At 42.8% G+C, this 23,708-nt stretch overlaps 4 protein-coding genes across 6 annotated transcripts; 2 read left to right on the forward strand and 2 right to left on the reverse strand.

Annotated features, from left to right (window-relative positions):
* Nucleotides 1-248: 248 nt before the first annotated feature.
* LOC106742850 lies at nt 249-13,713 on the reverse strand. The gene is made up of 4 exons (XM_014616162.1): nt 13,626-13,713; nt 12,653-12,784; nt 12,437-12,576; nt 249-1,737 (listed from the first exon to the last, which is right to left on the reverse strand). The coding sequence occupies exons 2-4, from the start codon at nt 12,744-12,746 to the stop codon at nt 1,687-1,689; spliced, it is 285 nt and encodes a 94-aa protein (XP_014471648.1). The 5' UTR covers nt 12,747-12,784; nt 13,626-13,713; the 3' UTR covers nt 249-1,686.
* Nucleotides 762-10,825, forward strand: LOC106742847. 2 transcript variants are annotated; one of them, XM_014616156.1, is made up of 10 exons: nt 762-844; nt 2,208-2,469; nt 3,407-3,504; nt 3,695-3,930; nt 4,983-5,250; nt 6,675-7,094; nt 7,168-7,326; nt 7,696-7,945; nt 8,358-8,509; nt 9,223-10,825. In XM_014616156.1, the coding sequence occupies exons 2-10, from the start codon at nt 2,217-2,219 to the stop codon at nt 9,529-9,531; spliced, it is 2,145 nt and encodes a 714-aa protein (XP_014471642.1). In that variant the 5' UTR covers nt 762-844; nt 2,208-2,216; the 3' UTR covers nt 9,532-10,825. The 2 variants fall into 2 exon arrangements, with proteins under 2 accessions (XP_014471642.1, XP_014471643.1); XM_014616157.1 differs by having other exon boundaries at nt 8,373-8,509.
* On the forward strand, nt 13,654-16,974 carry LOC106742849 (GTP:AMP phosphotransferase AK3, mitochondrial). Its single transcript, XM_014616161.1, has 4 exons — nt 13,654-14,119; nt 14,818-14,937; nt 15,863-16,035; nt 16,224-16,974. The coding sequence occupies exons 1-4, from the start codon at nt 13,948-13,950 to the stop codon at nt 16,428-16,430; spliced, it is 672 nt and encodes a 223-aa protein (XP_014471647.1). The 5' UTR covers nt 13,654-13,947; the 3' UTR covers nt 16,431-16,974.
* Nucleotides 16,975-17,069: 95 nt separating this feature from the next.
* On the reverse strand, nt 17,070-23,708 carry LOC106742848 (cysteine protease ATG4D). Of its 2 annotated transcripts, XM_014616158.1 has the most exons (6): nt 23,208-23,708; nt 21,809-21,979; nt 21,370-21,714; nt 20,487-20,771; nt 19,589-19,989; nt 17,070-19,240 (listed from the first exon to the last, which is right to left on the reverse strand). In XM_014616158.1, exons 1-6 carry the CDS (start codon nt 23,242-23,244, stop codon nt 19,055-19,057), a joined length of 1,425 nt encoding a protein of 474 aa, XP_014471644.1. In that variant the 5' UTR covers nt 23,245-23,708; the 3' UTR covers nt 17,070-19,054. The 2 variants fall into 2 exon arrangements, with proteins under 2 accessions (XP_014471644.1, XP_014471646.1); XM_014616160.1 differs by lacking the exon at nt 23,208-23,708 and having other exon boundaries at nt 21,852-21,937.

Below are 23,708 nucleotides of genomic sequence, written 5' to 3' on the forward strand. Positions count from 1 at the left end.
TACGCGTTGTTAGTCCGATAAACTTTTGTCATGCATATATTACAGGTTTATCTATTCAAAGGCTCGAACTTCCTTAACCCGGGAATAGTCACCTCATTTTTTCTTTTTTTACGTAAACGATCGCGAACACTTGATGTGCTTATTCCGTTTCTTAAATATTTTTTTGGCCTCTCCTCATTCTTTTTCACAAAAGTAGCGAATAAATCTATATTTATGATAACGTCCTTAAATAATAATAATAAATGATAGAGCAATCAATAGTATACTATATTTTGCTAATAATAGCTACTTTTAATTTGGATCTAAATAACCTCATGTAATTATTTCCGGCTTAAAGCGCGCTCAACGATGGACGTCATTCAATTTTGCAATTGCGTCATACATATTTTCGAATAGTTTCGTCTGAATTTCTCTTATTTTTCTTTTTATTATTATTCCCATCGAAATACACAGTGCGATTTCGACTGGGGGTGTTACGCGAGAGTATGTAGAATTTTCCGGCCTCTCTTTCTCTCTCTCTCTCTCTCTCGCCCTTCGCTGTTCTCCCCGCTATCTTTCTCTCTCCCTCCTTTTCCATCCGGCGGCACACCCCGTTGTCGCTTTTACTTGTTGCTGCCGCCGGGATAGTTCCATGCGCGATTCTATCGATCCGTCCTCTATCGCCCTATATAAAAGTCGCCGCCATTGGTGATCGCACGAGAACAGGACGGAGTCCCGTGCACGCGCAGGAATCGTCGTCGTCGACTGTGGTTCGTCGTTTTCACGGGTAAAGCAAACGCTCGCTGGGCACAACTCGTCCGAGGGACCGAGGGGGCGTCACGCGGATGAAAAATTGAAAAATCAGGTACGTCGCGCGCCCTGCCGAATTGCACCGTTAATTGATTAATCACCGGCGCTCGCGCTTTTATCGCGGGGCCGCGTCGATAATCGACCCCGTCACCAGCCGCGGGATGTCGTAATCGCGATATTGTGTGCTCCCCGTCGCTCCGGTACCGCTCCTGCATCGTCATCGACGTCGTCGCGGCTGTCGTTCGATCGATCGTGGGACAAATACGATCCGCGAAATTCGGCCGAGCCGTTTCGCGCCCGGACCCGGTGTACCATCTGTCAGCCACTGGCGACCGATGACCCTTTGTCGTTTTTGACTGTGACCTTGCTCGTTGATCATCTGGCGCCATCGAAATTTCATTAAGCCGATCGACGATCAGAAAGCCTCTCCGGACTGTTACGCCGTTTCACGTAAAGTAATAATTCGTTCGTCGACGGAAACTCGACTATGGGTGGCGTTCCACTTAACGCTCGCATCATTCTATCCTTGTTCCTCCAGGATGTTAAACAAAGACGGAACAATGCTCGCAATCGTTGCGAGCGTCAAGTAGAACCTGCTTTATGTATTGTCGACAGGTCTGTAAATATTTTTTCTTTCGGATAACGCGGCGGTTATCGATCCGAAAGCACAGTATATGATGTACCGCAACGTAACATATATTTGCGTTCTCTCAATGACTTCGTCTCGATACACGTTCGTCGTTTTAATCCGCGCAATCTTCTCCTTCTCCTTTTACTCATTTCTATTTCCAATTACGTTAAGTTTGAGGGATACTTGCGAATACCAGATTGTATTGCGAAGAGTCGTGCCGATGAGTCGTCCGCTGGTCCGTGTCGCCAATCTATGTCACAGTCGCGTTACGTCGTAGATTCCCTCGGTACGTCTTCATTCGCGCGGACTTCGCTATCCTGTTGACAAAATCGATATCGCCACGATACAGTGCAGCATGCAAAATAGATGGTGATCAATATACCTGTGTATATTTATAACGAGATACGCAACACGCCCGCGGGCGAAAAAGCCATCATCAGTCGTTCGGTCGTCTTCCTGCTTAATTCCACCTCGAGTGAGACGATCGATCCGGGTCTCTCTCTTTCTTTCTCTCTCTCTCTCTCTCTCTCTCTTTCTCTCTTTGTCACGAAGAAGAGCTTCTCTTCGGGACGAGGAGAGTGAACATTGTGATCCAATTAGCAAAAATCGTCCGAGGGCCGCGTAATATCAGCACTTCGACCTCGCCTCGCTTCGCGACCTGGTGCGACACTCTGCCGGAGAATAAATTTATGCAATCGACTCTTAGATTATACGCGTTTCACACGCAATCTCGCATGACCCTACGTCTTTCTCTTTCTCTCTCTTTCTCTCTCTCTCTGTCGGCCAGCTCGCGAGTATGGCATCGCAAGGATGGCTGTTGCCGCTGCTAGTGCTGGGCACCGGCGCGCTCGCGTTGATCCCCACCGCCCGACAGTCCAGCCAGGAGTCCCTGAGGAGCGCCTTGGACGCCGTCATACGGAAGCAGAGGTCCCTGGACGCGGTGGACTACAACGACCTCCACTCGTTCAAGTACCACGGCGGCGACGCCGACCGCAAGTTCGACCGGGACCTCGACGAGGAGGACGAGGAGATCGAGTTCTTACCAGGCGGTAAGGGCGAGACCCGCCGATCGGGGAACTCTTTAAAAACGGAAGAAGGAAGGAGCACCTCCCGTCTTGAGCTTCTTCGTGAACGACGCTTCTTCGAAAATAGAAAATAGAAAAATAGTCCGCTGACACAGCAAATTTTCTGCTGTATTGCAAAACAAAATCTGCGTCAGTTATCATTACGTGGACAGCAAAACGATTTGTTAAAAATACTAGTTGCTATTGTCTTGCTGAATTTACGAATTACTTTGATGTAAGAACGAATTATATAACAAAGTAAGTGTAGGAAAATGCTGTTCTATTTTAACAGTAATTTAAAGGTCTGGCTTATCGGTGTAAGATAATGTTTTATGCCTTAAGTCTTTAAGCAACGCACAACGACTGTCTTAAAACTAAGAAGCCGTTCTGTTTGTGACTGATGACAAACCATCGTATAATAAAAACAAAAAATAAACAAATGATAAATAAAGATTTAGGGCATAAAGCATTTGTCATAAAGTTATAAGTCAACCGTTCTCTCTAGGCAATGTGTCCTAAGGGCAAATTCACTCAGCAGAATATTTTCTATCACGGCAACAAAACGTTTCTGCCAAAATGATAAATAATCGGCTAATTTAGTGATGCCAATTAAATTTTATCGCTGTCGCAACGAAGTTTTAGCTACAACGAAAAAATTATTTTCTTTCGTGTATAATTAGTGAACAATTAACAATGGAACGCGGAAGCTAAACAATACACACTTGAGCGTAAGCGTAAAAGGCGATTTTAAGATTGTTTCGATATTTAAATCTTGAATTTTCTCAATTAATTACTTTGCCTCCTTCCCGGCCGTCGAGTCTTGGTCACTTTTATCGTGTCTCCCTCTTCTCGAGAGCTCTGAGAAATGATAAAGATCAAGAAACGAGGGTCACAGACGAGTCCAGATTTATTGCGGTTTCAGATAATGGCCAGTTGGAAACAGTGGGGGATGGCTTCCAAGGTCTGCACGACAAGTTACAAAGGGCGTTGTTCGATTACCTGGAGAGCGTGCCTGAGCAGGTGGGTCGATTTATTATTTAACAAGGAAAGCGGGCAGGGATGTACGCCACGGCCGATCTGTCAGTCGAATAGCGGCATTAGGACTCTCAATTTACGAACGACAGTGATCTCTTCAAGCGGGAGGTTGAAAAATTGGCGGTTCCGAACAGGAAGATCGCTGAAGTGCACGGTGTGCGATGTGTGCTTGCAGGAAGAGCCGGTGGCCTCGATCTTCCGCGAACGCGAGCGAAGCTCCAGCCGCAAACGCGGCGGCACCGGCGATCGGATGAACATCGACAACAAGGACCTGGCGAAACTGGTCTTGGGCAAATCGCTGGACGGTTTCCCATACGGTCTGAACGAGATGGAGGACGGCGACGATTATTTAACCGCTTTACAAACGCTTTCCGACAGATACAGAGCTGGTAGAGGGAACAAAGTATACGAGTAAGTCCGATTCACCCGATGCCGGGAGGTGTTCGTCCGACAGGTGATGTTAAAGACGGCGATAATGAGCTTCACTTCGAATCGTGCTTATTCTTATCTCTTAAAAATTCGAGTTTAACGCTAAAGTCATTGGGCATTTTTTTTAACGAGTTCACAAACAAGTAAACGGAGAAAGGATTTCTTTGGATTTAATCAAATTTCTTCTATTGAAACAAATTTGCCTCTTGGAATAGTGCAAACAAACGAATGTTTGATTCAACAAACAGGATTGTTTTTCTAAAACAATAAACAAATATTTTCATGTCAAATAACACATTTTTTTGTATTTTCATCTAAACATTACAACGTTTGTCACAAACAATAAATTGTTTGAAAGAGTAACACTGTGTTTGAAAAATAGTGAAAAACTTCGTTGTTTCGGTGGAACAGTATTTAATGTTTAATAAAACAAATTTTCTTTTATTTATTTTCTTTATTTTCTTTTATTATTGAAAACGAAATATTATATTTTCTCGAAATAATATAGTTTTTTCTATCAAGCAACACGGTTTACTTTAATGAAATAACGTTTTCATTCAAACAAAGTGATATTTGATATTAAATTATGTTGTTTACGTTAAATAAATCCAAGTTAGATAGATGCATATGCTAAATAAAACAAAGAAACCTTTTCCTCTATGTACATAAATATCGTGTTAATAACAGGAGCGAGTAATAACAGGACATTAAAGTAACATCATAAATGACGATATTATATTGCCAATTAAATTTCAATAATAAGTCGATAAGTACGTTAAGTTTTATATTAAATTATATTAATAATATAATGCACACAATATTACATCACATCTTAAAATATTACATAAAATAATTTAATGTAACACTTATTGTGATTAAAAAATACAGTTTGTAGCTTGGAGAGAGGAAAAATGTTCCGAAGTGAAAGTTGCTCTCTCAATTATTTAATTAATGAAAATGCTCGGTCTCAAAAACAAGCCGTTTTGCCGTAAACGAGCGGAGAAACGATGTGACGGAGGACGTTTGCCCGACAGAACTGCAGGACCAATGTCTTGGGGCGAGCTTCTGAGCAAGGGCTCGTCGATGAGGGGCCAGACGAGAGACGGCAGCGACAACGAATTCATGGGCCGCGACCAGGACCAGAGCATTTTGTACTTGACACCGGCTGAGCGCAGGAACGTCAACGGCAGATATCCGATCGGCCGCGAGTTCGGTGGCTATCGCAAGTTCTCCAAGCGCTATCCGGTCGCTAAGAGAAGCCCCAGACCTACTCAGACCAAGTTGAAGACCACCGACCCCAAGGTTGTTTTATTTACCCTCCACGACGATACGCACGAGTGAAAGCCAAAACGATACGACAAAAAAAGAGAGAGAGAGAGAAAGAGAGAAACGCGAAACTGTACCCGCGTCCGCATCGGAATCGAGAGCCATTGTCTAATAAAGTCACGTTGAGATAAAAAGGGCAACAATAAAATTCTATCCGTCTCGAGTCTCAAGCTCCGTAAAGCGATGTGGCTTGTGCGAAACGGCACTTAATTTTGCGCGATCGTCAGGCGGAAATTCGGTTCAATTATTAATTAATGATAATATCTCGACGTGTTAATCGGATGTGTTGCCAAATGGCAACGTTACTTGTCTGTCTACACTTATGATACCTCTGTTCATGTATATCTGTTTATAATATCCAATAAAATCTTTGGAAATGTGTACTCAGTGTTGTCGTGTGGCAACATATTACATCATATAACATCGTGCGAAATGGCTACCGAGGTCGAAGAGTTCGCGTCGACAAAATTGTCGTCCCGGCAAATCGACGATCGAAAATCAAACGGTTCTGGCTGATAACTGATACATCCGTGAACAATTATTTCGAAACAAGCGTCGCCTGAATCAATAACGCGAAATCGATCAGAGACACGATTCGTCACCCAAGTCGCGCGGTCAACGTGCAAAAATTAGGTCTCGCCGCTTCAGTAGAACTATTAGAATCAGAGATCTATTAGACACGCTGCCTCCGAATCGTTTTAAGTTATGTTCAAGTAAAATCATTCAGAATGGAGAATTACGAGTAATATCAAAACCACGGAAGCTCGCGATGAACCTCTCCGTCGTAATCTCCATTCCTGGAAATCGTGGATGTTTTAAAATGGTTTGGAGCTATATAGCTGAAAGTAGAAGTCGTGAAACGTCGGAAAGATTAAATCTAAATTACAAAGTTTTTTTATAAAAAGAGCCAATTATTGACGTAACGATTTAAAAAATGCATGCTACCGTACACACGTTTAATTTCACCTGATCATCTTACCGCATGCATAACATTGAAGCCAATATGAGAACACTCTCGCGATAAATGAATTAGAAAATAGATAAATGTAGAAAATGAAGAAAATTTGGAAATAAATGAAATCAGAAAATCTCAAAGCTAATAATATATAGAGTAAGTTACTTAATATGTCGTCTGAAAATCAACACGTTTACATTGCCACAATTAAAACGTCCGACATTACTAAGTGTTGACTCTTTTTATTTGCCTTTATATTTTCGCGATGAGCTCCGTAAAGAGGGAGAGAGAGAGAGAGAGAGGAGGGATGGTGGACTTCCACTTTCAGCTCACATAAGCTCTTCAATTCCGCAATCGTTACTACCGTCGGCGAACATTATTGTTCTCATTAAGGTAACCCAATGTAATTACACATAATGTAACATTGCTAAATATATACTTCAAGGTTGCTCAAGATCTGGGAGCTTTATTCGGCACGCAATCTACGGACGCCCATAATCGCACTTACAAGTCTGAACACGATCACGATCACGATCACGACCATGCACACGAACACGGCCACGACCACGATCATGATCACGATCATGTCCATAATCACGATCAGGATCGGGATCACGATCACAATCACGATCACGGCCACGAGGAGGGTGCGACGGGGACGCCACTGAATGCGACGTCAGTGCCGAAGAGCCAGAAGGAGAGCGCGATGAAGACGGCCAAATCAAAATTCGTCCAGGTGAGGAAGAAGAGCGTCGACTGGTCGCAGTATTTCGGCATCGACCGGAGAAAGAAGAAGGCCACCTTCATGGCCGGCCCAGGAACGCAGAATCAGGACGACGAGTGGATCCTGCAACGCTATTACGAGGTATGAACGCATGTAAACAATTGCACAAGTGACTCGAGCGTTCGTCCGACTAACGGCCGGACTATTTGGGCAGAACATGGCCGAGAACTTGAAGTCGAAGGAGAACGAGAACGAACGGAAGGACAAGCTCGAACAGATGGACTCGAAGCTGAAATACATCAAGGACCTGATCAGCGACGAACCCTTGAGATACGCCGACCTGGAGGACGAAACGGAAGCGGATCTGCAGAAGGTAGTCCTTTCGACCTCGAACTAACTCATCAGTGGCCAAGTTTCATTTTTGGAACAAGAGTCTTGTTCAGTAAAATTACTTCGACAAGAGTTTCCTTCCTGCGAGCTTTTCAGTTTTTAATATTTCCGGATATTAAATTATTCACTATTTTATGATTTTAATATTAATTTGTAATCTACAGAAGAGAGAAACAACTGTATTAAACTCCATATAAAAATATTTGACTCAACTATACTTAAGTAAATTTTGCGTCCAATTAAAATTCCTTATGTTATAATCGTGGCCCTTAATAAGTTAATTTGAAAATGCACAGGAGGCAATAATAGCGCGTGAAGGACAGACTCGCAAAAATTCGTAAAAATCCGACAGGTGAAGGATAAGATAATGACGAGGATGGCGGCGGCCTACTCGCTGCAGAAGATGCGCAAGGCCTTGAGCGATCTCAGAAGCAACGTCGCGGCTCAGAAGGAGGCGCAGAAGACGCAGAAGGAGGCGCACAATAATTCGACGTCGAGTTACCGCAACAACGGCCACGGGAACACTAATGGCAACGACGGCGGTGGCGATAGAATCGACGAGAAACGCAGCGAAGTCGACCAAAATATAGACGAGGGTCTGTGTAAGTAATCGAAGAAGAAACGTTAAAAAATGAATGATAAATTACATATTACGCACCTTACAATGAGTCTCAAATCCAATTAACAAGTTACACTTTTCATTCGATTTTATATAAATAAAATTGGTCAAATAAATATATCAAATAAATTTTTTAAATAAACTTTTATCTTTACTAAAAACTTCGCAATGATTTATCATTTGTCGCGAATTGTCAATTTTCTATAAAAATTGCAGTAAATAAAAATCAAATTTGCAATAAAAATATTTTATTTTACATAAAATATACTTGCGACTAATTTTCTCACTTGAGAGATTTTTATAATTATCTTTTTAAAGTTATATTAATTATATCGTCCTCTTATACCACTCTCAAAATTGATCGAAACGTTTTCCTAACACTCTAATATTGATAGTTCGATCTTATATAGCCGTCGATGACAACTGTCCTGGAATTAAAGAGATTGAGTGGCAATGCAGAGCCGAGAGTAAGATAAGAAGAATCGGGGAAGAAGACTCGTTTTGGATGTTCGCACCTTGCGTGAAGCTACAGATGTGCAAAGTCTGCGTACGTGTCCACACTGATATCGCTGATTATTCGTTGCAGAGAATTTAATGAACACGTTTATCACTGCGTGACTAAGAATCGATAAACTATCGGTCGATATTGAATATCAGAAAATACAAACGGATCTTTAAGTTCCGATCTACAATCTCAATCTGCTTTCCCTTTTTACTACTATCAATCATCAACTCCTCTTAATTGATCCTTGAAATCAATATATGATATCTGAATTCCGAGAGAGATATTCATGTTCTCAATGACACACCGTGTCCCACGAAACAAGAACGGACATTCGTGAAGAAAAGAGACACGCGAAGAAAATATTGTAGCAAATCACCACGCAAATTTTTTAATGCTGAATCATACCGGAATTATTATCGAAATTGTCAAAGATATCACAGAAGAAAATATTATAGTAAAAATTATAGAAAATATTATAGTAAAATAGTTGTAGAAAATATTATGATAAAAATTACTACTAAAAAGTTTTCAATGTTGAATTATATCAAAATTATTATCATTATTACGTGTATTATAAATCTTAGTGATGTATGTTATATGCACACATTCAAAATTACAGCACACGTAATAATGATAATAATATTGATATAATTCAACATTGAGGAAACTTTTTTGTGCGAATTTTTATTAAAATACTTTCTCCGTGCAGAAGAAAGACTGAACACACTCGACCGACGCTCCAATGTTCCTTTCAGGCGCAGAATGAGGAAGACCTACAATACTGTCTCAGTAACTACATCACGGAATCCGACGCGGTGTGCGACACGTTGAGCTCCAAAGGAATGCGGATCAGCGACTCGTCCAGGCTCGGAGCGAGCTTCAAGCATCACAAGGACGGCCAGTCGTGCGCGAACGCCGCGTTGCTGCTGTCGCAGCTGCAGCCGCCGGTTGCGGCCATGGAGTGCCGTAACGTGCGCAAGTCGTGCGCGCGACACTACGATTACCAACACAAGTTCTACTATATCCCCTCGCCGGGTTATTTACGGAAAATGTCAAACCTATAAGAACGGGGAACGACTGGCGTCCTTCGGCAGCCCTCGATCAGCCGCGTAAAGCGGGGTCTACAATGAGAATTTAAGCTCCAAGCTTTAAGAAATTGACCAATCACAATTAATTATTCTCCTATAATTCGGTTATGATTGGTCAATTTCTTAAGGCTTAAAGCTTAAAGTATCTATTATAGATTATAACTAATGTCAAAAGAGAGAAAGATAGAGAGAGAGAGAGATCTTCCGTCGTAACGAGGCGTCGGCCGAGGTAATCGCGTTCCTCAGGCACGTTCAGCCCCTCAGCGGGCACCACGGCAGTCGCATTAGGCTCTTAGTTGGGCTCCGGGTTTGTTCGTGGAGGCGGAAGGACAACGGAGGATCCACGAGTAAGCGATTCCAAAGCATTCGTGCCGAAGTTTTATTCGCGAGAATGCGAGAGGCTTTATTTTTTCATATTTCATTGTCGACCGCGCTGCAATTTGTCTCGTTTCGCGACAGCTCACGGGACCTGCCTCGTGGTACTCGCCGAGGTGATTAACGGGCTGTTTTCACGGGCGGACGGTGTTCTCGAGTCGAGGCGTCGGTCGTCTTGGAACGGCACGACGTGGCTGACGAAGAGCGTGCCGCTCGCGCACGCGTGTTTTCTTGCTCCCGATTCGAGACCACGCGTCCGGGCTCGAATGTAGTGGCAGTGGAGTTAACAATGGTGATATATGGGAAAGCTCCTTCCGCACGCGAGGCTGCTTTCATGATTGATGTATCGGTCCCTCGTCGACGGAGAATTCAAGAGAGAGAGAGAGAGAGAGCATATTAGAAGAGATGGGCGCACGCGCGGTTAGTTAGTCTAAAATTGAGACGAGGCGACGCGTTTTACTCCCAAGCAGTAAGGTCACGTAAAATGACGTCTTATTGACGTCATTGAGACATTATTAAAACGTCATTTTTTGACGTCACCTTGCTGCTTGAGTTGCCTATTTGCGAGGCGCGCCGCTCGTCTGGACGACCTCCCAGATACCGCTGTATTCTCCTCCGCGACTGAACAACGACTTAACGAACTGCAGAGACAATAATGAACGACCGATGCAATCGATGCCCACGATGACAATTCGCGACGTTCCGCAGCCTTGCGACGCGTTCGCCGCCGAAAGGTCGCGGAAATGCGTCTCGACCGACGGATTCAGACATATTCGTACGAGCGCCTCGCAAAGCAAATCGAACCACACAATAAAAGTTTCGTGTTAAAAACGGACCGATGAGATTTTTGTGTTATTTTAACAAAATGAATGTGTTGGAAGGTAATATATTAACAAGATGAATATGTTAATTCCCCGGAAAAAAATTTTCCACATATAATTAGATATAGTTATAAGTAATTGTGTATAATTATATATAACGTGTCGTGCGTAAAATATGTTCGTATATAAAAATATATAATTATATATTAAGTGGTAATACAATTATATATGATTATATATAAATACATATATCAACGTATAATTATAAATAATCATATAAAATTACATATTTTTATATATGGACATAACCTATGCATAATTACATATAATAATTTTTTTCCCGAGTAAACCTGTATTTGTATATTTCTTAACATATTCTCCGTGTTGAAGTATCGCAAAAATTTCAGTGGACCGTTTTTAACAGAAAATTTTTCATCATGTGCATAATTCACCATCAACAAGTATCCGAAAAGGGGAGGGGAGAAGAGAAGGAGAGCGAAAAAGAGAGAGCGAATCTTTGTCGCGAAAGATTCACCTCAAAATGCAAAACGCATTGTTCTCTAGCGCGTTAATTATTCACGCTCCAGCGTGACTTCCACATCTAACAAGTATCTAAAGAATCCCACGTCGATAAATCGTGCGTGAGACATTCTACCGCGTTGACAAATTTTTCATAGATGATCATATATGGTTATATATAATCATACAAAATAATGCGCGCATAAAATTCGCCTATATATATATAATTAATTGCTATTGTGCTTTTGAAAAATTTTTTGTCATTTCCTTTATGTTAAGCATACAAAGACGGACGGCAGAGACCTTCTAACTAGTAAAGAGGAAAAAGAATTGTTACTTTATGCTCTTTACATGGTGGTTTCCATCCCGAGCAACAGCCGGTAATCATTCTACGTGGGGAAACTATAGAAGAATATGAAGTGACAATTTTTTTTCTCTGCATACTGGAAGGTCTCAACAAGTCTTTTTTTAAGTCTCAATGTAGAAAAAATGGTTAAAAGTTTTTTTTTTAAAGCACAATAGTAATTAGTATAATTGTGTACGAATTATATATGGACAAATTTTACATATAATTTTGTATGATTATATATATATATATATATATATATATATAGCCGTACATGATCAGATATGAAAAATTTTCCAACGGGTTGGGGCTGTATTTCGTACATGTTTACCGACAAACCGTCGGTGGATGTGTATATGGAATAGGAGTCCTGTGCATGTCTCGTGCCCGAGAACGTGGATTTGCGCAGAAGCAAAAATTAAAGGAGAAAAGAAGGAGAGAGATAGAAGAATGGCAAGAGTACTCGACGCAGCTTCCAAAGAGTTTATCTTTGCAAAATCTCTATATCTATTACTGTCTATTATATCGTATCGAACGTTGTACGCGGCGTTACGGATAAACACACACACACACACACACACACACACACACACACCACACACACACACACACACACACACACACACGACGCACGCGCGAACACACACACATACGACGCACGCGCGCGAACACACACACACACTCTCGATGTGTCAGTCCTATGTAACACACACACACACACACACACACACACACATATATATATATATATATTCAAATGTAATAAATATATTTCAACATAAGCAACGCGCCACAGCCACAGCTGTGTAATCCTTCATACCTCGTTGCCGCGCGATCCGACACCATTGAGGTTGCAGGGCTCCGGAGGAGGAGCCGAAACTTCTCGCAACATTTTCAAGATCTCCAGACACTGCGGGTTGTAGAGCTTCAGCAACTCCAGCTGCATCTTCACGCAGTCGACTGCGGTCAACAGGACGACTTGAGTTACGTGTAAAGAAAGAAATTCAAAGTTCGGTCGAATTCGACCGTTACTCACTTCTCATTTTCGACACTTGCTCCAGTCGAGCTTTCAGCTCTATCTGCGCCTTTGTGAGCTGAGAGATCACCTCCTCGTGGGAATTCACGGACATGACGGCGAATTCGTTCGACCCGCTCGATCGTGGATATCCTATAAAGTTGGAAAATTCATCAGAAAGAACGCGCGCAGCTTCTCGAGTTTCAATTTCACACGACCATCTTGGCGCTGTCAGTGGCGCCAACGTGAGGACACAAAAGTCCGTCGCACTTAATTACTTGCACTTTTCGCACTTCCATCTTCAGTTCTGTTCCTTTCAGCTGAACTAGGTCGCACTTTTCGCCGTTAGAATGAAAGAAATATATACAGGGTGTCCCCGAACAACAAGAACAAACTTCGTGAGAGCGTAGATTGAGGAACGGATTGAGATGAACAGAAAAGTCTTGTATTATTTTGCAAACAATATGCAAAACTTCGAGTTATTAATTATTAGAAATGGCCCTTTCCATAATTAATAATTTCAAATTTTGCGAGTTTGTAAAATAGAGGAATTTTTTGTCCACTGTTCTATGCCCTCATGAAATTTGTTCCTGTTGATCTAAACACCTAGTATGATCTAACGTTGAGAGGAAAAAAAATCAAAATTCCAGTGCTGCTAAAAAGAACAGGCCGCTTTTCTCTCAGTGAAAATCCAAAAAGTGCAGCTGTGGACGAACAGGCTTCCGTTCGGTGTCACGATGATCGTCTCAATGCTACGGCTAACTTCGTTATGAATCAACGATATAATCTTAAATTTCCCCAAGTCTTTCACTGACCAGGATGACTTCAGCCACTCCGTAAAATCGCCGGTTAATTACATCTACAATTACGATTCTAACTAATCGCTCATAATCAGATGCCGATTTGAATTCCAGCCCCGTCGGCGGAAGTGCGCGTCACGGGCGGCATGACGTCGCGGGAAAAACGAGGTTACAGCTTATTCATTGTCCATTACCTGCGAGTCTTGCGCAGAGAGGACCCGACGCGATCTCGCGATTACGAGATCGAGCGACGGAATTGCATCACGACGTTCTCGCGGGAGTAGCGCGGGCGCCTCGCCAGCTGATTTCGCCTTATCACCCGTATCAAAGTCCGCCCGAGATGGGAGGGAGGCCGGAGGGGAAGAAGGCGACAACGCGTGTGTTGGTTCGGCGAGTTTCATCGGCGAGCCGACGACGTCGTCGAACGTCGTGTCGCGCGTCTCTAACTGCGGCCAATCGTCCGTATCGGCGATCATCACGGAGAAGCTGCGCGGATTATACAATTGGCTCTGCCTCATGGTGGCGATCTCCACGTGCCGCGCCGCCGTCGCCACGGCCTTCAGGGCCGTAATATTGGGCGCGCCGGCCTCCGGCAAAGGCACGGTGTCTTCCAGGATCGTCGAGCAGTTCGGTGTATCGCATATATCCAGCGGAGACAGGCTGCGCTTCCACGTGTCCACCGGCACTGGTATGTACGGGAAATTCTGCCTTGTGGCCGTCGCTGATTGCAATTTGTAATAGACTGATCGATTACAATCGGGACGATTGCTCGGTTTTTGTTGGTCTTGACTACGTCTCGATTACAGGAATTAATTTTCCGTTTTTTCGACTAGAGTGGACATTTGTTTCTGCGACTTTGGACTCTCCGCGTATTCCTACATGGTTTCCGAAGCTTGTTTGTCTCAGGAGATTGATCATCTGTGCGATTAGAGCATATCTCCGCACGCGACTTTTCGTCGCCGTTGCGAAATGTCGAAGGACTATCGATTTATCTTTCGTCATATTTGCTGTCCTCGATGAGAGATGTCTGTGAATTATTCGTTTCAATAAAATCGCACAACGTTGCGCGGCCCTTTTATTTCCGATTTCGCTTTGCGGAAATAATTTAAAGCTCTTCGGATTATCGTCGATCCGTTAATTCTGAATGCACGTGCGGGTAGCCGCGATAAGGGACGAAACGTCGTGTTGTTTTTATTCCTTTTTTGCGTCACACGCTCGAAAGGATCTCAATTCACCACGGGAGATATCGCTGATTTCTAGAAAACATTCGAGTTATTTTCAGCGAAATGAAAACACCGCGATCGCACGGCTCGATGAAAATTCAAGGAAATAGCTGTCGTTCATTTATACTAGACAAGACTCAACATGAACACGTTTTCTTCGCAGATCTAGGTAAGAAAGTGAAGAAATACATGGACAGCGGCAGCTTCGTACCGGACGATATAATGATATCCTTGATCGGCCAGGAGGTCGAGTCGCTGGAGAACCCAAATTGGTTGCTGGATGGTGAGTGAAGCTGGGATCGGAATCAAGGATTGAATCGACAATCGAGAGAACATAAGATGATAAAACAAGATTAATGAATGAGAGTGACTTTCAGCAAACTTAGTTTAAATTGATCAATGAATAATAATAATATACAGAAAAAGAAGATGTTTAATTCAAGTAAATAATTACTCTAATATTCCTCAGTAATGCGGGAAAACATTTTCCATATTTAATTAGATATAAATGTATATAATTATCTAGAAGTCGTATATAAAATATATCCGTACATAAAAATATATAATTATATATGAAATGATGGTATAGTTATATATGTGATTATATATAAGTATATGTATATAATTATATATTTTTATGTATGGATGCATATTTTGTATATAATTATATATGAAAAATTTTTCCCCGGGAAATATTTACTCGGAGATGGGAGTAATATTTACTTGATTCAAGTAAATTATTTTCAAGTAAAATATCTGATCCAAGTAAAAATTTACTAAGTATTGGAGCTTCAGTATCGGAGTAATTATTTACTTGAGAATCCAGCATCTTTTCTCGTGTAAGAACGACCAACACTATAATTTCCAGTTGTAAAATTTATCATTCAACAATAATCAAAAATTTAATAACTCGTATCTGCGTTAACAAGGTGGTGCGGATAATACTTGAGATTGACAGCAATATTAAACCGTCGATTAGATTAATCAGAGTTCGGTGAAAGTCACTCGGAGAGCACGGAGATCCTTATCTGACGATATTCGGATGTTTTGACGATGAACACGAGATTCTGCAGAATTGTACCGGTATTGATCCTTGGTAACTAACCGCGCGCGTTTGACCTTACAGTCGGGATCACGTATCAACCGTGAACCGCGCTAGCGCTCGCTCTCGAGTCTAAATGCGAATGCATATTTTGGCATCGATGCAGGATTTCCGAGGACGCTGGCGCAGGCGGAACAACTGCAGAACCTGCATCCGATCAGCGTCGTGCTGAATCTCGTGGTGCCGACCTCCGTTATACTGGACAGGGTGAGGAGTAGATGGGTCCACTTGTCCAGCGGCCGGGTCTACAACATCGGCTTCAACGACCCACGAGTGCCGGTACGAGTTTTCGCAATCGAACGGCTCGATTTATAACGCGCTTCCGATTGATCGGGTCAAAGGAGTATCCAGCATCGAGTTCCTTTTTTTTCTTTCTTTATCGCTACGTTTACGTATGACGACGTGTTTAACTTTGGCACCGTTAACAATCAGACGAAATACAGGCTTGAATGCACGTCACGTTACAGGGCAAGGACGATGTAACCGGAGAGCCGTTGAGCCAAAGAGAGGACGACAAGCCGGAGGTCGTGCAGAAGAGGCTACAGGATTACACAACGAAGACTGAACCTGTCGTGCAGTTCTACCGCGATATTGGGATACTGAGGGAATTCCGCGGCAACACCACCAACGAAATGTGGCCGGTGATCAAGGATTTCGTGGCGCAACACGTCTAATCTTTCCATTGTCAGATTTCCTCGACGAATCCCCATATCAGCGAATCGATCGGTCGCGTAGATTCGACCTATTCGGATCAGTCGGATTCTTAGATGCAGTCTAGGAAAAGTAGTCTGCCAAATTTAGTTCAATTCTAAGGCCTAAGAATTTTTTTACATTCTTATAGTATTTAAAAGTTTATGTCAGTTTCGTTTTTATATTGAAGAAGTCTTTTATATCTTTGCATCTAAGAATTAAATTATGAATAGATAGGGGGGGGAGGAGGAAGGGGAAGAGTGGACCTAAAATCGATTTGATTCACACGCAAACACACCGTATATGATCTTAAAAAAGAAAAAAAAAATGTTTGAAGACGACTGCGGTTACAACGACAGTAAGAAAATGCGCGCTGTGCTTCTGCGCTTATTTTGCCCGTGGCACACTTTCGTACACATACGCGCGCGTTCGGCTTTAAGTTACGTGCCAATAACGGCCGACCTCGGTATCGACAATAATTGCACATGACTTCGAGAGATAAAATGCTGGTGAGATAATCTAACGAGATTGCATAGTGTTATTCATTCGTGGCACGTTGCAATTTTTTCTTTTCTTCCTTTGTTTGTTTGCGAGTGTTCGCGCGACTATTGCCATTGTTTGACTAAAGTTTGAAGTATATATATATATATATATAGTACAAAGTGATGATTATCGTTCGCGTCGATCCACGAAAAGTGTACTCACGAACGTGATCGCCATACATCTCCCATTTTATTATTCCGTGCGTATTGCGTTACCGATGTAAGAGAGATATAACAACAATATTTGATATTGTGTACATTTTCAACAGTATGAGTACAATATACGCATATATATACGTATATAAATAAATATATAAATATATATATATATATATATATATATATATATATATATACACACAGAGTGTCCTATTTTAATTTATCACTCCAAAATCTGGTTAATTTTTGATTGTGGGAAAAAATACTTCAAACAAAAGTTGCTTGGTTTGAAGAGGAGGCACATGATTCCAGAGAAAACAGAAACCTATTACGTCCATATCGTTGTAGCGTTAAAAATAGGATAGTAGATGGGAATTTTTAAATAGCGAATTCAGAACCATTAAAGACTTTTGCACAAACCTTACACGTGGAGCCAGTGACTTTGAAAAACTTTGAAGTTTCATATCTTTGGCTTATGTAAGAAAACAATTTTGGGAAGTGTTTTAAAAACGTCTCGACGAGATTTACATATTTTACCTCAAGGAAAAAATCAAGTTCTATTTAAGAAATTAGTCGCCTTTACAATTATCTTAAAAGCGACGATATCTTACGACACGATTCACATCGGAATCATGTGTCCCCTCTTCAAACCAAACAGCTTTCATCTGAAACGTTTTATTCTACAATCAAAAGTAGAAAACAAAGTTTTTTTTTTTAGAATGATGGATTAATATCGGACACCCTGTATATACATATACAGGAAGAGACACATCCAAAAAGGATATACCTAAATATTGCTGCTGCCTCTGACGATACGAAAATAGGTTAAGTATAAAGTTATATAGTTCGCAGGGACGGCTGTGGTAATCGGGACAAAAATTCGCTTAAAATTATTGTTTTCTTCCAAACTCCAAGATATCACCGAAGTTCCTTCGAATATTTAGGTGTGTCCTGTATTAGATGCCTCAACTTGTATATACCACACACTCGCATTCCCCGAATCTCTCGCTAATACGCCTTCAAAGGCTGAAATCACTTTAGCATTCGATCACAATATGTTACAATAAATAAATAAATAAATTAGCTTGGTTATACACTTTCCTCTAAATAAATCAGACTTAATAACCGAGTGGCGGCCCCGCTCGATCGTTGTTGCATACATTAGAGAGAATTTGCAAACGCATTACAATGTTTAAGTATCACACGAAGTGTTAGAGTTGATTCTACGAAATCCTGACGCGTGCTGCGCAAAAGAAACGGTCTCGCATTCGGACCAGCGCGAAAAATAAATATCCGTTCACGCTCGACACGCGGTTACGATGAAGTCTTGTCAAGTTTAGCTACTACTATTACTAACGATCGATTACAAGCAACCTACCAATTTTGAGATCAACGCGTAATCCAGGGTGAGAAAAATTGTGCATTCTCATATAGCCTCATATATACATATACATACATATATATGTATACATATTACATCATCAAGAAACGAACAGTCAGCTTGACGGTTAACTTGTCATCGGAAATCAATCTTGCTCTCGAGCTTGCCCTGCGTATATGGGTTTTTCTTTTTCTCAACTCTCATAAGTAAACATGAGATAAACCTAGTCACTGCGTAAACTTGAACTTTATTCTCCGGTCGCGCGAAATGCGACGCTGTCGTTTCCAAAAATTGAAGCGACTTTACCGCTCTAAGTGGTGTAGTGAACTCTTTTCGCGCGCTTCGCTTTACGATTTCCTACATGCGCTAGAGGAGCGAATATACGAAAAGAAGAAATACTTGTCGCGGATAGTGGACGAATGAGTAGAGATGTAATAGAGATATTAGAGACTAACATTCCACGTCGATGTTCGAGCGAGCACATGATCGCTGTGTGTTTACGTTTGTTCTCTTGCTTCTCTTCGTCTTATTGCAGCAGCTCAAACTTTTCGCACTCGCACAAATCGTCCTCCAGTGTCTCGTGATCGTCGAAGGAACTCGTCGATGCCAGAAGACACTCGTCGACTTCGATACCCTGCTGCAGATCTTTCCTGCTTCCTTCGCAGAACAAGAACATCGGATAATCCGCCTTCTGATTCGACGGTATCACAAACTGCAACAAAGGGATACATTATTCGACTCGTTATGTAAACTTTCCTTGTATCTTATCTTCCTTTGTATCTTTTCTCTCTCAATGTTTCATTTGCGTCTCTTGTCTTAACTCCCTACTTTGTTCGAGGCTACTTGACATATTTTCATCTTCTAAACAACAGATAATTCCGTAAGAGAGGCATGAGTCACATTTTTACGATTTTATTATTTTGTTGCTTCTTCAATAGATGCAAAAAGAAGAGGAGACGCGAATATACTTGATTTAAATTCCGTCAGCGTATAACTAAATGCACATGTATAAATTCCACTGAAATTCGCGCGCGTTGAAAAAAAAAAAGATCGTACTCACTCGCTGAATCGTCTCCATGAACTCTGCGAGCGACTCTCTGTTCGGAAAATAGAAGCCTACGCAGCAGCTAGGGTCCATCTTCGAGAGCAACATCTTTCTCGGCGACGTGCAGTGGAAACTAATCAACGGGAAGTTCTCCTTCGACACGTCGACGGTCTCCTGACAGTAGTGCGGATCCAGGTGGATCAGCTTATCGTCTTGATAGCCGATGAAGTAGAGCGAATGCCGGGGTCGACCGCCGATAACACCGATGCACGCGTCTAACGTCAACAACGACGTCACGCACGGTGCGTAGACGGGGTTCAATTTGTCGGTGCCGAGCATTAGAGGTACTAGTAGTATCAGGGACTTCCATCCACCGTCGGGAGTGCGGCAGGCGTCCTCGACGTCTTGCATATATACTGAAAAGTATTCATCATCAATCCGTGATACATCATAATTTTCCCCGCAACTGACTTAAAATTTGACATAATAAACTCACACTTCACATTATACTAATTTATTTACACTGTGTGGTCAATCATAAGAAGGTTGCAACATTTTGTTCTCGATGAATTTCGCAAAGCATCTCGTATCCAATAGGAAAACATATCTCCTGAGAATTACTGAGAAACAAATTCTCCTATTGGACACGGAAAGCGTCACGAAATTTATAAAAAAAAAAGTGTTGCAACTTTTTTTGTGACTAACCATACAGTTGTTAATATATTTAATAGTTTTTATCATTTATAATTGTTTTAAAATATTTTCACTATTTTTATTAATTTTTATGCTGTACTCTCTGTTTCTCTAAGTTAATTTGGATTTCACGAATTTTTGCCTGTCATTTACGAACTTTCCTTATTCGTGTTCAATAAAAGGTTTTTCCCCATTAATAAAACTCATTATTAATACAAACCTGCGCAATCTTGAGCAACGTATACCGCCAGCCGACTGAGCTTACTGTTGGGAAGTTCGTTGGTACGTTCTACAGCTTGACATAAGAGGTGCGCAACAGAATTGGGACCATACCAATCGCCCGCCCGCTTCCCCGTCGATGCGCCGAGAGACACGAGCCTATGTATGGAGAATGGTGACTCGGGCTTCGACTGATCCGCGAACCACTTGATGATCATTCGGTGATTATGGTCATCTCGCATCTGTTGAACGGTTTCGATTGGTTGCTCCGACCTCCATCTCCATTCTAGGCAGAGTAAGGACAGGATAAGTTTCTATTGACGTTAATGCACACTCTCTTCATAATAATCTCCTCTTCAAATGATAACTCGATTTCTACGATAATACTCGATCGAAAAGACGATAAATCTCTTGCAAAATAATCTATAGGAATTTCGGTTAATTTTATGGATTTTTTTTCTCAAAAACGCGTTTATTAAAAAAAAACGACACGTATTTCAATGAAAATATTTTCCACCGCTTGCTATCAAATTTTCCCATTTTTCCGACAATAAGTGGATCTCACGGTAGAAAAAAGGACTTATCTTTAGAAGCAATTCGTTCATCGACGAATTTTTTTATTTCCCCCAAGTTTCGAAAGTGCGTACCTTGAAGCGCATGTTGCATCGATCAGAACAAATAATAATCAGATGATGACGCAATGTTTGGAGAATACATAGGGTGGGGTAAGATTTTCAAACGATCGTAGAAAGTAGTTTGATCAACATCCAATTGTTCCGCAAGTTCTTCGAGCATTTGAATTGAATCTTCATCCAGTAACGCATCTAAACGTCAACCCTCGAAATTAACCGAAACATCTAATAACAGAGAGTAGAAATAATTACCACGTCCGAGGAAATGGCAGACCAACGCTTGCGCGAGCATCATTTGGCCGCTGCGCAGCATGCAGCCCCAGCCACAGTCTGTGGTGAACGTGGAGCCGTTGAGAATGGGGAATTCCCGCCTGTAAGTGAGCCAAAGACGCGACGCAAAGTCCCTCTTGAACTCCTCTATGGTGTTCTCGAAATTGGTGGCGTCCATCGCCAAGGAGACCTGACTGCCAGTCCCCACCGGTTCCAGGGCCTCCGAGGCGCTCTCCAGGGGATCCTCGGACTTCTTCAGGTAACACTGGCCCAACAACCAGACGGGAGATTCTTTGGAGAAGTTCGCCTTCATCTTCATGGTCCATCCTGCCAGGCCGAGAACGGAAAGAGAAGAGTTCAGTACACCTCGTGGCCCGGCGCTCCGCCACGACTCCGCGATGGATCTGGTCGGGATACGAACCGTACTTAACGTTATTCCACATAGAGAGCAATTTCGTTTTCACCTTACTGTCGACTTCCGTGGGAACGCTGTCGTCCAACGGTATCTCCGCGTCTGAGATGGGGATGGCCGGGACACGGTCGGTGCCAAACATCCTGAATAAGTCCATCGTCGTGTCGGAACTAAAGCCGTCTGGAAAAGGTACAACACCTGTGTTCAACTGTGTCCTGTAGCGCATCTGATTGTGTTTCATTCGCGGTGCCGCAAACAATGTTGACGACGGCAATATTGTAACACATCCGGCGAATAAACTAATAAACACAGAGTGCAGGTACAGCCGAGAGAGATTCCTCCTCGGTTGAACTTTACTTGATGACTTGTAATTCACACGAAGATGGTGCTCTCTTGAGAAAAACAAGTGATATGTCGAGAGCCCCGGAAAGAGGAGATATCTCTTATTTAGTCACAGATAAATCATATCGATTTCCTCCTTGAAGCAAGACTTGAATAGTCGCAGCTTGACGTTCCTTCGAGAGAGAGAGAGAGAAAGAGAGAGAGGAAGAGAAAGAGAGAGAGAGAGAGAGAGAGAGAGAGAGAGAGTCCAGGAAGCTCTGTCTGTGGAGAAATTGGAAAATTTGTCAATTCGATACGCTGTGGTCTGTGTGTGTGTTTGATAAGATGATGTGGTTGGTTTTTAACGAAAGCATCACATCTGTCGATGTTCTTAAGATTATCAAGTTTTCCAGACAAACAGCATCATCCACTTGGCACCGGGGGAAAGGTCTGGGAGGAATCCGTGGAATTCGTGAGATAATGGAGAGCATGGTGGCTGACACCACGATAGTCAGATACCGCTGTTATAATAAATCACAAAAGTAAATATACGCTGACAGGGCCGCTGAGTACACCTTGCATACTTATCTTGTTTGCAATGGATACGGCGTGCACATGCGGAGCCGGTGTTTTATTTGGCTCTCGCCAATATACCCTAATGAAGCCAAATTAACCGTGGCGGTCAACAGAGCAACGATAAGAACAGCTAATAATCTAACAATTAGCAGTGAGCACACACAAGAGTGTTCTCCAAGAGAGAGAGAGAGAGAGAGAGAGGGAGGGAGGGAAAGTCCGTCAAACAACGCAACAGTGTTCTCCATCAATGTATTTCAAATCTTCCCTCGATCCTCGTCCTCATTGTCCCTCCGGCGAGTTTGGCGCGCATCGCGAGATAATCGCGCGATCGGCCGAACGTCGGCCAGGCGATTAGAACGAGTTCGACGGGTCGGGGAACAAAGCGAGAGATCGAAAAATTCGCGTAATCCGCCTTATCGTGGCTCGTTTCGCAACGAGCTTTATCACACCAACGGCTCCGTCCCGGGGAAGCTGAGAGACAATGAACGTCGCCGAAGGATGCTGCACTCACCTAACCTCTCCCTCGACGATTGCACCTGGCCGTTCATTGTCCCGGAGACTTATATCGCTCGATGAACTCAATGATAGAACGTACGACACTCGGGAGATCCCGTTCTGCTGCCTGTCAAGCGGCCGAAGAAGGGCGGGTTACATTTTATGCGCACGTGACCGCGCGAGTGGCGTTTTCACAGAACGCCGTGAGGCATCGTTCGCGGATCGACCGCGTAACCCGATTACGCGTCGCTTCGCGCTGCACGTAGTATACCGGGACGGTGCATCGGCTGCTCGAAGTCCGACGAGCAAGCGACCGGCTGCTACCCGAACACACTCCCGACACTGCCGAACTGACTGCGGGGACCCGGAGGCGAGCAGGCGGACGACGAGGAGGTTAGAAACGACGCGGGTGGTCGAAGCGCGCGTCCGCCGTGAACACGAGAGAGAACGATCGCACCACCATCGACGGCGGCGAGAGCACGCGCAAGCGAATGGCGAAAGAGCAGCGCGTCCTACG

Source organism: Dinoponera quadriceps, unplaced genomic scaffold (assembly GCF_001313825.1).
Source record: "Dinoponera quadriceps isolate SergipeBrazil2010 unplaced genomic scaffold, ASM131382v1 scaffold781, whole genome shotgun sequence".
Taxonomy (NCBI): Eukaryota; Metazoa; Arthropoda; class Insecta; order Hymenoptera; family Formicidae; genus Dinoponera; species Dinoponera quadriceps.

Bases quoted from the DNA above. Each gene is read 5' to 3' on its own strand.
- LOC106742847 (XM_014616156.1), top strand. From the start codon at position 2,217: ATGGCATCGCAAGGATGGCTGTTGCCGCTGCTAGTGCTGGGCACCGGC. The intron at 3,505-3,694 runs GTGGGTCGATTT...GTGTGCTTGCAG, and splicing joins TGGAGAGCGTGCCTGAGCAG to GAAGAGCCGGTGGCCTCGAT. The intron at 8,510-9,222 runs GTACGTGTCCAC...TGTTCCTTTCAG, and splicing joins TACAGATGTGCAAAGTCTGC to GCGCAGAATGAGGAAGACCT.
- LOC106742850 (XM_014616162.1), bottom strand. From the start codon at position 12,746: ATGTCCGTGAATTCCCACGAGGAGGTGATCTCTCAGCTCACAAAGGCG. The intron at 12,577-12,652 runs GTGAGTAACGGT...TGTTGACCGCAG, and splicing joins GCAAGTGTCGAAAATGAGAA to TCGACTGCGTGAAGATGCAG. The intron at 1,738-12,436 runs GTATGAAGGATT...TTTTGTCAACAG, and splicing joins TCGGATCGCGCGGCAACGAG to GATAGCGAAGTCCGCGCGAA.
- LOC106742848 (XM_014616158.1), bottom strand. From the start codon at position 23,244: ATGAACGGCCAGGTGCAATCGTCGAGGGAGAGGTTAG. The intron at 21,715-21,808 runs GTTCGTATCCCG...TCGGCCTGGCAG, and splicing joins GTGGAATAACGTTAAGTACG to GATGGACCATGAAGATGAAG. The intron at 19,990-20,486 runs GTTTGTATTAAT...AATACTTTTCAG, and splicing joins CGTTGCTCAAGATTGCGCAG to TATATATGCAAGACGTCGAG.
- LOC106742849 (XM_014616161.1), top strand. From the start codon at position 13,948: ATGGTGGCGATCTCCACGTGCCGCGCCGCCGTCGCCACGGCCTTCAGG. The intron at 14,120-14,817 runs GTATGTACGGGA...TTTTCTTCGCAG, and splicing joins CCACGTGTCCACCGGCACTG to ATCTAGGTAAGAAAGTGAAG. The intron at 14,938-15,862 runs GTGAGTGAAGCT...GCATCGATGCAG, and splicing joins CCCAAATTGGTTGCTGGATG to GATTTCCGAGGACGCTGGCG.